Genomic DNA, 13474 nt, shown 5'->3' with positions numbered 1-13474 from the left:
TTATTAATATCAGTGAGCAGAATTTGTGCCCGAAAATGCCCAGACATTGCATCAGCAGGAGTATATATTTTTGCACTCAGGATATTATTCGGCGGATTGCACATAGAGCAAAGAATAATATTTCCTATCCTTAGAGGCTTGACTTGAACTTTCATCGCCTAGAACGCCTTACTATTATCCGTAGACGCAAGACACATTGCGTAATATACTACGTAAAGGAGCACTCTGCCTCCTCCGTGGCACGTCTGTATTCTGTCTTCTGGAATTCTTGCATTTTAGTTGTAAGATTTTTCGCATTTTAGAGTACAGTTTTAATACGAAGAGTGCGAGTTTATTATGGAGTACGAGTTTGAAGACAATTTTAATTGGAGAATAAGAGTTGCGGATGGGTTTGGTACCTGACTAGAGTTCAGAAAATACATGAGATCTATAAGTCTTTTAGAATAGTGATTGCGGCAGTCACCGCGATGGCTTTGAGAGCTTTTGTAAAAGTTCGGCGATCTCTGCAGATTTGTTAATGCTTTACGTTTCGGAGCTGTTTAGTATAACCCGCTCTGAATATAGTCTATTTTCTTGAATTTCCTATTGCTTAGGCATGCATAGCAACTAGCTATGTGATTTGAGCCACATTTGCGTGGCTCATTCTTGGATTTACAGAAAGGGAACTCATGCATCTCAATTAGATTTCTTCATCTTTTAACTCGTGCTTTCTGAACTTCCATCTCATCAATATTCTGCACTGGTAAAGTCGCCGGGGCGGCATTTACGACTGAGACTTGCTTGCCTACATCTTTTAGCTCAACCAGATACGGGAGATTTATGTCTGGGAACAGGGAAAGAACTCTGGGTTATACTCCACTACGAAGAGCGCCATTTCTCGCAGTAACTTCTAAGACAGGGAACAATGTGGAAATCTTGTCCATGAATTCTCAACAGTTCTATCAGCATCTGCTGAATGAAAGTTCGAATCAATCAGCAAGGAAAAAAAAATCATAGACAATGAATTGTAGAGCTGACAATCTGACTGGCAAAAACAAACTAGTAAAAATACGAAATGCAATAATAAATCACAGCATATGGTAATATAAGAAAGCGGACCGAGGGAAACAGCTTACTTTCATGTTCAAAGCCTGGTCAGTCAATTTTTTTTATTGAGTTGTTTTCCCTCCTTTAAGCAACCAGATACTTGTTTATTAAGTAATCATTGGGAATGGCTGCATCTATCTACCGGTTCATCCCCGACAATGTTGCGCAAGGATGCGCCACAGAGAACGTCTGATATTACATTAACGAAGATCGGGGAAAGGGCGCCGTACATACAGTCAGGGCTAAAGCGGGAACTTATATTGTTAGATTTGGGTTAGCACTGAGCTTCGTATAAACACTATACCTCCCAAGGCTGCTACATTTTTTGAGTTAAAAGGCAGTTCAGAAATATATGAAGCGATTACTTCAGGAGACTCTTGATAGCTCAGAAAATCTTAAACTTCAGTTATGTGAGAAAATATCTTTTTCCGCACTTTTTATTAATATTCTGTTACTTTTCAAACACTGTTAGTTGCTTTTGGCGTACCTTTATGAACAAAGTATTTAAAGTTTTCTAAAGAAATATTTTAGTTTCCTAAGAAAAATATTTTTTGAAGAAACTATTTAATTAAAATTACATTAAACCCAGTTTTTACAAATAGAAATTCTACTGCATTGTTTTAATCTTCAGCTTTTTTTCACTTTTATAAATAGCGACTGCATGCAGGAAATACATTGTAAGTATTGTAGGTAAATCATTGGTGATGGAAATTTAAATTAAATTGCGGTGAAATGTTTGTTTTATTTATATTAATACTTTAGTTCCAAATACAGAAAAGCTAAATGCTTCAAAGCTACTCAAAAATGCGACTTTACAGGAGATATCTATTCATTGAAAACGACACTATTTATATCTACTTCAAATATTTATTTCTTGTTAGAAAAATAAACGTTTGGAACCACAAGGATTCTTTTCTTTCAGATGATCTATGATGTCATTTTGCGGTGTTTGCTTTCCTGTCTGAACCCTGCAAAGTGATTATTTCCTAAACAAACTTTCAACTTTGTGGGTGTCCGTTATGAGACAGTGTGGGCGTCTTGACTTAAACACTATTATTATATATTCTTGATCTTCATTTATCGCAAGGCACACCTTGTGCATTATTGTCGTATCTAGAAATATGCCAATCTTAACGAATATTCATATTCTTCACTTGTAGGGAGTTTTAGGGAAAAAGGTAATTAAGGACAATGACCGTCACCTACCAGAAAAATGTGTCCAACACTAGCTTCATGGGCTTCGCCAAACTGCTTTTTAAGTGGCGGGGAAGTATATACAAACTGGTGTTCAAAGAATTGCTAATGTATGGATCTGCCTATGCTATCATAAGTATTTGCTACAGATTTTACATGACAGAAGAACAAAGAAGGTAAGATCAGACATGCTTTTTATTTTAATGTTTTGCCAATTCAGTGTTTCTTTTGAATCTCATGTTTTAACAGATAAGTAAGCAAAGAGTAACTTTTTTAAATGAATTCTTTAATTGTTCTCGAAGTTTAGGTTTTATTATTTTATTTTCTTAATATATTAGTGTCTACTTGTAAAACTAACTTTTGGGTCAAAAGGTGATACAAGAAATAAAATTTAAGTTTCATGAGCCTTATAAAGTTTGACTTGTTTTGGGAGCATAAACTAGAAACAACTCCTAACAGACGTTAAGCGAATTATCGCTATGGCTGCATAGAGTCTCGAGAAGGTTTAACAAACATTTTCATCAAATCAGAACTGCGAAAATAAATCCATGTCTCGTGCTTAACAGGATAAGCCAATTATTTCTGCCGAAATAATTTAAAGCAATATTAAACTCAAATTTTAAATTAAATCTAGTAGCCAAAGGCTCATATTTGCTTTAACAGGAAATTCGCTCAAACTTCATAAAGGCGTAACAATTTAAATGTCGGAACTATAATGCAAAGCCGAAAAATAATTTTGCGTTCTGTACGGGTTCGTGGATTTAAAGTGGTTGACGACAACACTTGATGAAGAAGGAAAACATAATTTATTAACCAGTATTACTCAGGGCAGCTCAAAAACACGTTTACAATCGTCGAAAAACTACGACAAACACGCTGAAACAATCAGCAACGCAGCTTTCAGGCTATCAGACAGCATCACGGCAAAGCACTAGACTACAGCTCCCAACTTGGTTCAGTCGTTCTCGGAACTCAACATTCTCTTGTGACTCTCCACGCTACAATTCGAGATGCACTCGAAGATACACTCGAATGCCTCAACGATGCCCTGACGAGACACTCTCAGAATACACTCGACGAGCAACTCGACACTAGACTGATGGTACTCTCGATAGACTACTCTATAGACTCGCGATCAACTCGATAGACTCGAATGCCTCAACGGTAGACTCGCAATCGACTGCTACTCCGTGTACAGGTAAGGTTTATATAGCTTTTGGGCTGTTTTCAAGCACATTCCGGGCTAAACCGATTAGAATTCGTTCTAGAAGGTTCTTAATCCGTATATGGCATATAGCCAATTTTGTCGCCAAATTGGTGATTTATCGCCAAATATGGTAACTCTGCCTTCTCTGGCAACCCTAAACTCGCGTCGCGGGAAAGCTATCTTACCGCAGCTGGCCATTTCGTAACAATACAAACTTGTCTGAGTTAGCTAACCTAGTAACGCTCTGTCTTACAATCCGAAAATCTCAGTGATAGTACAGATCTAAATCATAAAATAACTGTTTATTTAAAATAATAGAAACCTTATAGCTTCTAGAAGTATACATGAGAAAATGTAGATAGTGGAAACTACAGCCTTTGAAGTATTCACGTCTTACATCTGCAAGTATATTCTGACTTAAACCATATTCACATTTCTAGAATTCATTTTCCGAAATAATGTTGATTACCTGCCTCGTAATCTATTATATTAGAAAATTTTTATCTATATATTAGAAAATCTTTATCTTTTTAGCGCGACACTTAATTTTGGAAATAGCCAAAAATAGTGTGGAAATAAGTCAGATGAGGTAATTTAATTGACAAATCACATTCTTTAGTCAGAAAAGTTTTTACAAGAACTTCACTGTCTTTGCGCGTATGACGCGTAAACTTCGCAGATATCATTCTCATGAACAATTCTTTAGTTGAAATTTGCTTTGAATGTTTCTGCAACATTCTGTAGTTCTTTACGGAACAACTGAGCTCTCAAACAGCATCTCACACTCTGTCATTATTTAACGTATGTAACTGCTGTTTAAGCTGTAGGTTGTGAGGTTATTACATATTTATGACCATCTTTAAATTTCTTAACCACTCAGACTGAATTTTTCATCGAGTTTTAACCATATGCCGTTTTTAACGATTTTAGTGCTATAGTAGCACCTATATTGAGTTAAGCACAAAACCCTATTCATCTCTAAATTTTGATCGTCTATTTTTGCCCTAAAATACGCAACAGATGCGTTATCAGTAACACTTACTTTTACCTTATTATCCTCATGACTGCCAACATTTGACTTATTCTGAAAATTTGGCGGTGGTTGCTCTAATTCGTATTAGTTATAAAGCTCCCACTAAGCGTATTAATTATTTGAAATAATAGGATTATGCGCTAAAAATGGTTTTTTTTTTTTTTTTTTTTTTTTTTTTTTTTTCGAAATACCAAATTTATTTTCTGACGCATTAGTTTTAGAAAATCTGGTACTAAACAACTATGCAGAATTTGAACAAAATCGGTAAGACCAAGGTTTTGTCCTCCTTTTATAACTTCATTCTAACATTATGAAAATTTAGTTTAGTATCACTCTGTAGAACAATTAAACTTATTTCAAAGCAGGAAATAGGAAGAATCAGCACACCTGTCGGCAGGATTCGAATTCTGAACCTCTCGATTGCCAAACGGATGTACTTCCAATTACATCACGAAAACAAGCGATAAGAAAGAAGAAAATTTCTAACAACTTTAAAAACTGTGTTATATAAAAAAAATCTTGAACTCTTGTATACAGTAATACCATCTGTTTTATCTCCAAAGTTATAACATTAATAGTATGTAGTACGTAAAGCGCAATCTGGTTTCTAGTTGATTTGCAATATAGTAAGAAGACATCTAAATTTAATGAATTAAAGATATTTTCTAGTTAAATAGATTACTAATTACAGAATGTCGAAAAAACACTGAAATCTATTCTTCATGTTATCAAAATAATCTTTTAGTTCCAGTATTTTAAAAATGATATTTCTTTCCCCGAAAAAGCACGCCAGCGGCCGAGCGGTAAAGTCGCTGAACACTGGTAGTTCGGTCCGAGGTTCGAATCCCGCGAACGGGCTGGCTGCATGGGGGTTTTCGTGGTTTTCCCCATGTGTAACGTGTTAGCCAGGTTCCCTTAGAAAGTCCTCCACGAAGGCATCCCTCCCCTTAGGCAGATAGCCCTAGTGTGCTTTGCCATAATTAAATACACCACTTTCCCCGAAAAAAAAGCCATTAGTAACACTTTATCATGGTCCAAATTTAAAAAAAAAAATTCTGGACAAAATTATGAGAAAACAGACATGGAATCTCTATCGCTTATCATTCCTCCGGTATCTTCTAATACTTCATCAATCGGCTACTGAAGTCTGTTTCTAAATGTACATCCAAAATTAGTATTTTTTATCTGGAACATTAAGATGCATATCTGTGTCTGTGGATGATATCATCAGATAAAATATAAAGGAATAAGAGCTTATATTTAAAATATCAATCGCACAGTAGAAAATTTTCTAAAACTGCATGAACTGGCTCTCAAATGATCAGAATTAGTAAATCCATTGATTTGAAATTGCGCAGTTTTAAAAGGTATTCTTCATTTTCTAACCCATTATCCCAAACTATGAAAAACTGTGATTTAAGTAACTGTAAAAACATATTAGAAAATAATAATTCATGCTTAGTATCCAATCAGTTGTCAGTTACTTGCAGGCAGTTCGAGAAGGTATCCTTGTACTGCAACCAGACTGCAGGACTTATGCCCATGTCCTTCGTTCTTGGCTTCTATGTCACATTCGTCGTAACACGATGGTGGAATCAGTTCCTCAATTTACCATGGCCTGACAGGTAAGCACTAAAATGCTAAAATTTTATTCTTACTATAATTTTTTTTTTTGAGAAAACTAATTATACTAATTGTCATTTGAAAAAGAAGGTGCAAAAAAACAACTTGTCTGTTAATACATTTGGGATACTAACGGCCCAGTGGACATGAGCTGATAATCACATCTTAACCTAGGGCCACTCTTTTTTTTTTTTTTTTTTTTTTAGATGAGCTATAGCGGAAACAATGAAAAATGCTTCATTTGAAAATGAGAATTTGGAATCTAAGGAAGTAAGGTCTTTAGGATCCGTTCGCAGATTGTGTTTTGATATTTCAACTTCTTATTTTTTTTAAAACAATAAAACTGATCATGACTGGGAATTATTTCAAAATACGTTTAAATAAAATGTTATTGGGAAAAAGGGAAACATTTCTAAGAGAATCTATAGAAAAATACAAATTGCTAATAAAGAATGAAAAGGAAAATATATATGCTTAAGTTCTTCCTAAATCTGTTACTTTTCATCTTTAATATCCCAGAATGTAAGCATTTATTGATTCTTTCGAAAGCTTTTATTGTTTAAGAAATTTGAAGGAAAATTTAGAATTAATGGGAAGAAAGCGACTGAAAAAACTTATACTCTAAAGAATTTTAAACAGGCATTTATACTGGCTAACAAAGGAAAATCGCATATCATTCTAATGTGGAATTAAAAGTTATATAACGTATTTTTACTGGTGTTGTAGATAAACAGAATTTACCATTTTAATTCTAAACTATACGAGAAGAAAATATCAGATCTTACCTGCTAGGAACAGAAGTAATAAAATAGTCATTTCAGCTGCAAGGGAAATAAACATAAAGGAGGTGTCGATAAATATAGATATACCCATCATACCCTAGCGGATCACATTTGGTACTATGCTATTGGATTTAGGATTGGACATTTGGACTATTGGATTTTTCATGTTTTTTTTTTTTTTTTTTTTTTTTTTTTTTTATATAGCATTCTAATACGTTTAGCAGTAGATAGTACTTTCTTCCTTCTAATTAGTAATAACAATAATGTGATAATTAAACGTGTGAATTCTTATGTTTAACTATAGTCTAGTTGGTAAAATAGTTAGCGACGCTGGCCGCCGCATCATTAGGTCCCATTTATCTGCGCGGAATGGGCGAACTTAGAATACTAGCCACCCGAAACTCCTATCGAGTGGTCTGGTGGTAGAGGAAAGGGGGTAGGAGGCTTCCGAATGCATCCCTTCTGGCTGTTCTTCATAAAAATTTGAGGGGGAGTTACGATCAATGCTAAAATTCTAGTATTCCGCTCACTTTTATCCTCTATCTGCACTATTGCATAAATATCATTGTTGTTCCAGTTTTATGTTAAATGTTATAACAAGTTCACTATTAACAAAAACTCTTGAGATTATGGCTACTGTCACTATTATTCATGGAAGGATAACCTTGTGCGTTTTTGTTATTCGCGGAAATTTCTCGGGAAATTCTAAATTTTCATTGCAGCAGAAGTCCAATAATCCGGCACATTCGGACCTTAGCGATACCGCATCTTCTTATAAAAACTGCATGATGCCAAAAAAAATTTTTCTTTTGCATTATTTATAATAGTGAGGAATGTAAAACTGTATATTATAATTTTAAAATCATATTAAGAGAGTAAAACTTCTTAGCAAATAAATTTATTCAAATTTTAATAATATTCAACCAGCTTTGCGCTTTCAAATCATCAGTACTGTCAGAGTATGAAGTCGTTTCAAAGAAAGATCCAATATCTACTCGTTTCATTGAATCCACTTTTGAAGCAAATATCTGTTCGCAGTATGAATGTACATTATTTCTTCAATATTATTATTAGCCCGAAGGGCGTTAGCCCAGAAGAGCTATTAATTTCGTTTTGGCATTTTGTGACGAAAACTTTAAAAGTCTAAATCCACCAAATCTAATTGCATCCACCAAATATTATCGCCCTGTGTTATATTTAAAGAAATTAAATAATGAGGAATCTGCATAAATGCATGTATGTTTCTCGCATTGTGATAAAACAACTGTACCTAGAGTCATCAAATGTTGAATAAAGCAATCCAATTTGAATAACGTACGTCTGCACCCGAGTATGAGCGTCTGTACGCCCAAATTTGGAATTTGTTTTATTATCTATATCATATTTTGCAAAACATTTATAAGTTTTTTATTAAGAAACTCAGCGTTTTCAAGGTAAGCAATGGCAACACTGTACGAAAAAAAAAAAAAACACTTTTTATCTCCAGCGCCCGAGACTGTGTATCGGAAATTCTAAAGACATGCTCTTTTTAAATTATTTTGTGATAAATTTTTGCGTTGAACTGAATTTTATGATTTAAGTGCGAAGAACATAATATTTAAATAAAGATAACACACAAAGCGTTAAAAAAAGTCTCTTCGAGAGTAATATAAAATCCGAAATTTTGAAATTTTGTTTTGTTTTATTGAATTTTTTAAATAAAAGGTAAATTTTCGAGTATTGTCTTTTTTTATATATAATTTCAAAAGTGTATTCAACAGCTTTCCTCCAAGCAACGGGATGGAAATTTCGTCTTTCACGTCACACTTTCTTCAGATTTCTGCGTCTGCAATGAATTACGATGGCATCAATAAACTCTTGCACAGCCGCTTCATTTTTATCACCTTTTAACCACTATATAATTTAGTTTTTTGAAAGAATGATTAGTGAATTGTTCAAAAAAAAAAAAAAGAAGCTAGTTTCAATAAATCACAATAGTTGTTCATTGGACAATTAATACGTCCTCTTTAAGAGAATTTTCCTTCATGCAACCAGGCTAAATTTTTCTTTCGCATATTGTTACGTTGAGGTGTTTAGACGCTTCCCAGATAGAATAGCCGTCACAGTTGTGTCCATTTTTATTGAACGAAGTACTCATAATTAGAATTTAATAAATTTTGAAAAAATTAATTCCCTTAATAAGTTCTTATATACCCTTTAAAGTTTTGAAAAAGGTCTTTGCCGTTAACTTTTATGGAAGGTATGACATAGTAATGTTTTTCAGTATGAGTTGGAGCCTTAAGATGCATTCTTTAATAAACCAGAAGCTTAGAGCTGCTTGGAAGATCAAACTTTTAAAAGTTATGTTAACAGCTGACACGAAATGGTTAATAATTTCCAGCTATTGGCGAAGTTACATGCTCCTCTTCAGTTCTCTTATCAACATTTTTAGTAAGTTTCCTAAATATTTCAAATAAATAAAGGTAAAGAAAGTAAGCAAACATGAAGATTTTTTTTTTTTTTTTTAGTTTAAAACTTCATGATTATCTATTTTTTACTTTCTTTATCTTTATTTAATTTAAATATTTAGTGGATAAAAATTTACATAAATATTAATTTGAAATATTTAGGAGATGAAATTATTTTATCCCGCACAGTGTGCCAATGTTGGCTCTGAAATCGTTATGCCTGTTAATCAAAAATTCGTTAAAGTTTTACAAAGTACTAGGTATATAATAAAACGAATCCAAAATCCAAAATTCGGGCTTCCAAGAGCCCATGTTCGGGTGGAGGATTACGTTATTCAAATTTTGGTAGCTCTAGTTACCGTTGTTATTTCACAACGCTAAACACGAGCATTCTTTAAATATAACACATGACTATAATATTTGGGGGCAACAATTTGAAAAGTCGTACGTTGTTTACAGGTATTCAACGCAAAATGCCGTTTCAAGATTAATACTCCATTCGGGACTAACGTCCGTTTTAAGCTAATGAAATTAATTAGTTAAAATAAAAAAATTAAATTTCTCTATTAAAAGGGAAGTTTTTCATAAAGCCTTACATGTCTGTTTCTCGAGGTGTGAAATAATGTCCCTTCTGATTAATCGGTCTTTCTGTCTCCGACATCAAGCCTGATGTATGAGATATAATGCATTTTCGTGTTTCCCGCATAAATTTTGCTTTATTTGGATTGTTTGTAGAAGTAATTTTTCATCTCGTTCCCAAAAAAGAAGCTTTTTTAAACAAAAGCCCACTTAATATGCGCACTAGTTAATCAGGAGTTAGCCTTATGTATATCTTAATTTCAGCTAATTTAGTTCCGTAAGAAGTAATAACTCTTACTATGTTATCGTTACCGATTTAATTAGAAAGACATATCATGAAAATTCTGCAAAATATACTAAGCTAAGCATTTAATTCCCACTTAATTTTGAGTAGCACTTGAAGTGAAGATGATAAGGAATGCAAATAAGACCATTGTTTTCTAAGAAACTTGAAATTTCTGATATATGCTGATAACACGCACATATTTACTTTTCCAATTGAGTCACAATAGCGTATTATTATGAAACGTATCGTGATGCAATTATTGAAAACTTCATTCTCAATGTAAAAAGTTATATTTAATAATATTTTGCCTTACTATAGCTCCGATTTAAATAAATTGTTGCACAGTTTCCTCTTTAATAAAGTCTCTATTTTTCATTTCTTCTTTAACGCGGTTTTGGTATTTACATGGATTTACCTTAAGTAATTTGGGTGTTGTAGAGACGTTAATGCAGAAGGATCAGAAAATGTCAGATAAAGTAATTAAATATTACAATATGAGGAAAGATTCTTGTCTTCAAGAAAAGTGAATACTCCCTTTAATCTCCTTTATTAACATTCAAATTTTAAATTCTGTCATCTACATTGATTCGCTGCTTCAAAAAACTATATCTAAAAGCATGAATTAAAAACATTTTTACTTCCTTGTACGAAGTAAAGCAAGTAATCGCGAAACATTTCGGGTATCATATTTAAATGAAAATATCCATTCTGACGGCTGTCGAATCCATTTGAACGATGTTTTCGAGTGACCGTTGTACGAACGGACAGAATAAAGGACTCTTTTTCCAAAACGGATTGTAAAATGGATTTAAATAGATTCATAAGAGATTTTTTCGTGACATCTGTATTTACTTACGTACGTAAGTATATATGTATCTTGTATAACTCAAACGATTATCCTCAGAAGGTTGAAATTTTGTATATGGGACTGATATAACATATAGTTGTGCCCCTCCCTTTTTTGGTTGCAATCGGAAGCGCCAAACATATATAAATATACATCCATTTTATTACCTGGCTTGGTGAGCTCAGTTTTTTATTCTTATATGTTGCAAAATTCTGCATTTTTTGCTTTAAAAGTAATTGAATTTTGTTGTTCTTATGTTCCTTTTAAGGTTTTTATGCCGTTAGTTAATCTTGTATGCAATAGTTGTAGTTTAAATAGTATCAAGCCTAACAAGGTCGCCATTTGTTTTTATCTGAAACTCTTAGTAGCATAGTGAATTAAGTCAGTTTGTGCACCAACTTCAGTGTGATTTTTCCAAGTGGGACCAAAAGTAAACTTTCAGCTTTGTGCACCGAAAAATCGGTCTTTCTGCCCACTGGACGAATTGCTCGCGTTGTATAAAAAGTCTAATTCTAATTTTTTTTAAACTGTATTTGGTTTTTTTTTATTTTTTTATTTTACAATTTTTAATGGAGCTATTTTGAGTTTTTTGTGTATTTTTGTCTTGCTGTGAAGTGAGAACTAAATCAATTGAATGTGAAATATATCTCTAATGAAACTGGTGGATGTAAATTTAAATGAAATGCAGCAAAAAATGTGTACAATTTAATAGACCGCACAAAGAAGTCATGTGGTGTCCACATCAGATTTTTTCTTATAGACAATATAAACATGATTAACTTCTGGAAAATTTAAAGTACTTCATTACAAATTTTAAAGCATAAAAAATAAAAATTGTTTTTTCTTAATCTTTCATCTCTATATTTTGATTTACTGCTGTTCTTACCCAGTGAACACCACAACACACCATCTTCAAGTAATTTTTTTATAAATGCAAATTTCCTGAGCAGCATTGGAGGCAGAGTAATTAAGCATAATAATAAGTCAGCATTGGATCAGTTGAGTACTGGGAGTTCTACCTGCGTTCAATTCCAGGCAAACAGGCTGACTGCATGTTTGGTTTTCGTAGATTTTCCTATGTGTATCTTGAATACGAGCCAGTTTTCCTGAGGTCTTTCCGAAAGCCCCACTCCCCTTAGGCAGATAACCCTCATATACTTTGCCATATTTCAGTAACTTAACCTAACCTAACCTAACCAACCTGACGTTGTTTCGTGTCGTAACCTCAGCGACTAACACCATATTTACAAAATTAACGCTTATTAGGACGTTAGAAATATCAATAGTCTAATCTTCCGAAATTTCATATCAAATTACGCTATAACCGTTTACTTCATTTACGTGATCTGGAAAATTGGCAGTTTCGAGAAATGACATCGTTTCTTGCATTTATATCTTTCAAATAAAAACAATGGATAATGTATGCACTTCTAAATAATTTTAAGTTTTAGTTTTTTTAATAATCTTGTTGTTTATATAATATACCTGAGTGATAATTTTAATCAACACGAAATTCCGCAGTGTAATGAATGAAAAGAGTCTCTTGTGCTAAAACTAGCATCTCAAGTTACTAAAATTTTGCATGCTGATACCTAGAGCTGTCTAAATTCAGCGTTTAAATTTTCACTCACTTCAAGTACAATTACTTAGTAACTTATTGTTTATGAGAAATTTATTAGTAGTATAACACATTATTAGTGAATTTTATGTGCTAGTAATGAGTGCTATGTATATTAGATACTATGTTATTACTGGAGAAAAGAAAATATTAAAAAAATTCATTAGGAGGGAAAAAGTTATTTGTGCAGGTCCAGGTAGAAGTGGGCGACCACACCAGAATTTATCATTCGTCGTACAGGTATAGTCCCCCGAACTAATTGTGCTTCAGAAATTTACGTCCTTTGTTTGCAGAAAACACTGTTGATCTTACATATATTGTAATACTAGATGTAAAAGTAAAAAGCTTTAGAATAGACCGGAAATATGATAATGCATGTGTGGTAAAAGGAACAGCATGTGTATAAATTTTAAGGATTCATGAAAAATACAAAAGTTTTTAAAATCTTTTTCTTTTTAGTCTAAGCTTTCATGTGAGTTTCTCAAATGAACACAGCAGGAAAAGATTTTATGTGTATAGATTGATTAATAATTCGAGCTTTCGAAAATTTATGGTACAATAACGATATTAAAGACAGTAAAAAGGTGCATTGCAGTACTAAAAAATATCTCCTAGTTTTGCACTTGCAAATTTTAACTGTGTATTTAACAGATTTGACCGCTATGTGACAGTTAAAATGTTAGGTTTTTGTATAATTTAAGCATGGCATTCATTGGTGAACATAAAATTTACTGTTTCGTAGAATTTGCTATATGTGAGTTAGTTTTGAGGA

General features: G+C 33.0%; 1 protein-coding gene across 4 annotated transcripts in view; it reads left to right on the top strand.

Moving 5' to 3' along the window:
• The window catches only part of LOC118187681 (bestrophin-3-like), a 127786-nt gene that overhangs the window by 30734 nt on the left and 83578 nt on the right, over nucleotides 1-13474 (top strand). For 2 of the 4 annotated variants that reach the window (XM_085816938.1, XM_085816937.1), the window contains exons 2-3: nucleotides 2247-2456; nucleotides 6011-6145. The exons of 1 other annotated variant lie outside the window; for it this stretch is intronic. In XM_085816938.1, coding sequence (XP_085673064.1) covers nucleotides 2278-2456; nucleotides 6011-6145 — 314 coding nt within the window. In that variant the 5' untranslated portion in view covers nucleotides 2247-2277. Of the gene's footprint in view, nucleotides 1-2246; nucleotides 2457-5993; nucleotides 6146-13474 lie in introns of those variants that run through there. One more of the 4 variants, XM_085816939.1, reaches the window with a different exon arrangement.

This window comes from Stegodyphus dumicola, chromosome 5 (genome assembly GCF_044657685.1).
Source record: "Stegodyphus dumicola isolate Sdum_Otavi_A_Nest chromosome 5, ASM4465768v1".
Lineage (NCBI taxonomy): Eukaryota > Metazoa > Arthropoda > Arachnida > Araneae > Eresidae > Stegodyphus > Stegodyphus dumicola.
Note: the sequence above shows the minus strand (reverse complement) of the source record. Positions and strands in the feature narration are given on the sequence as shown.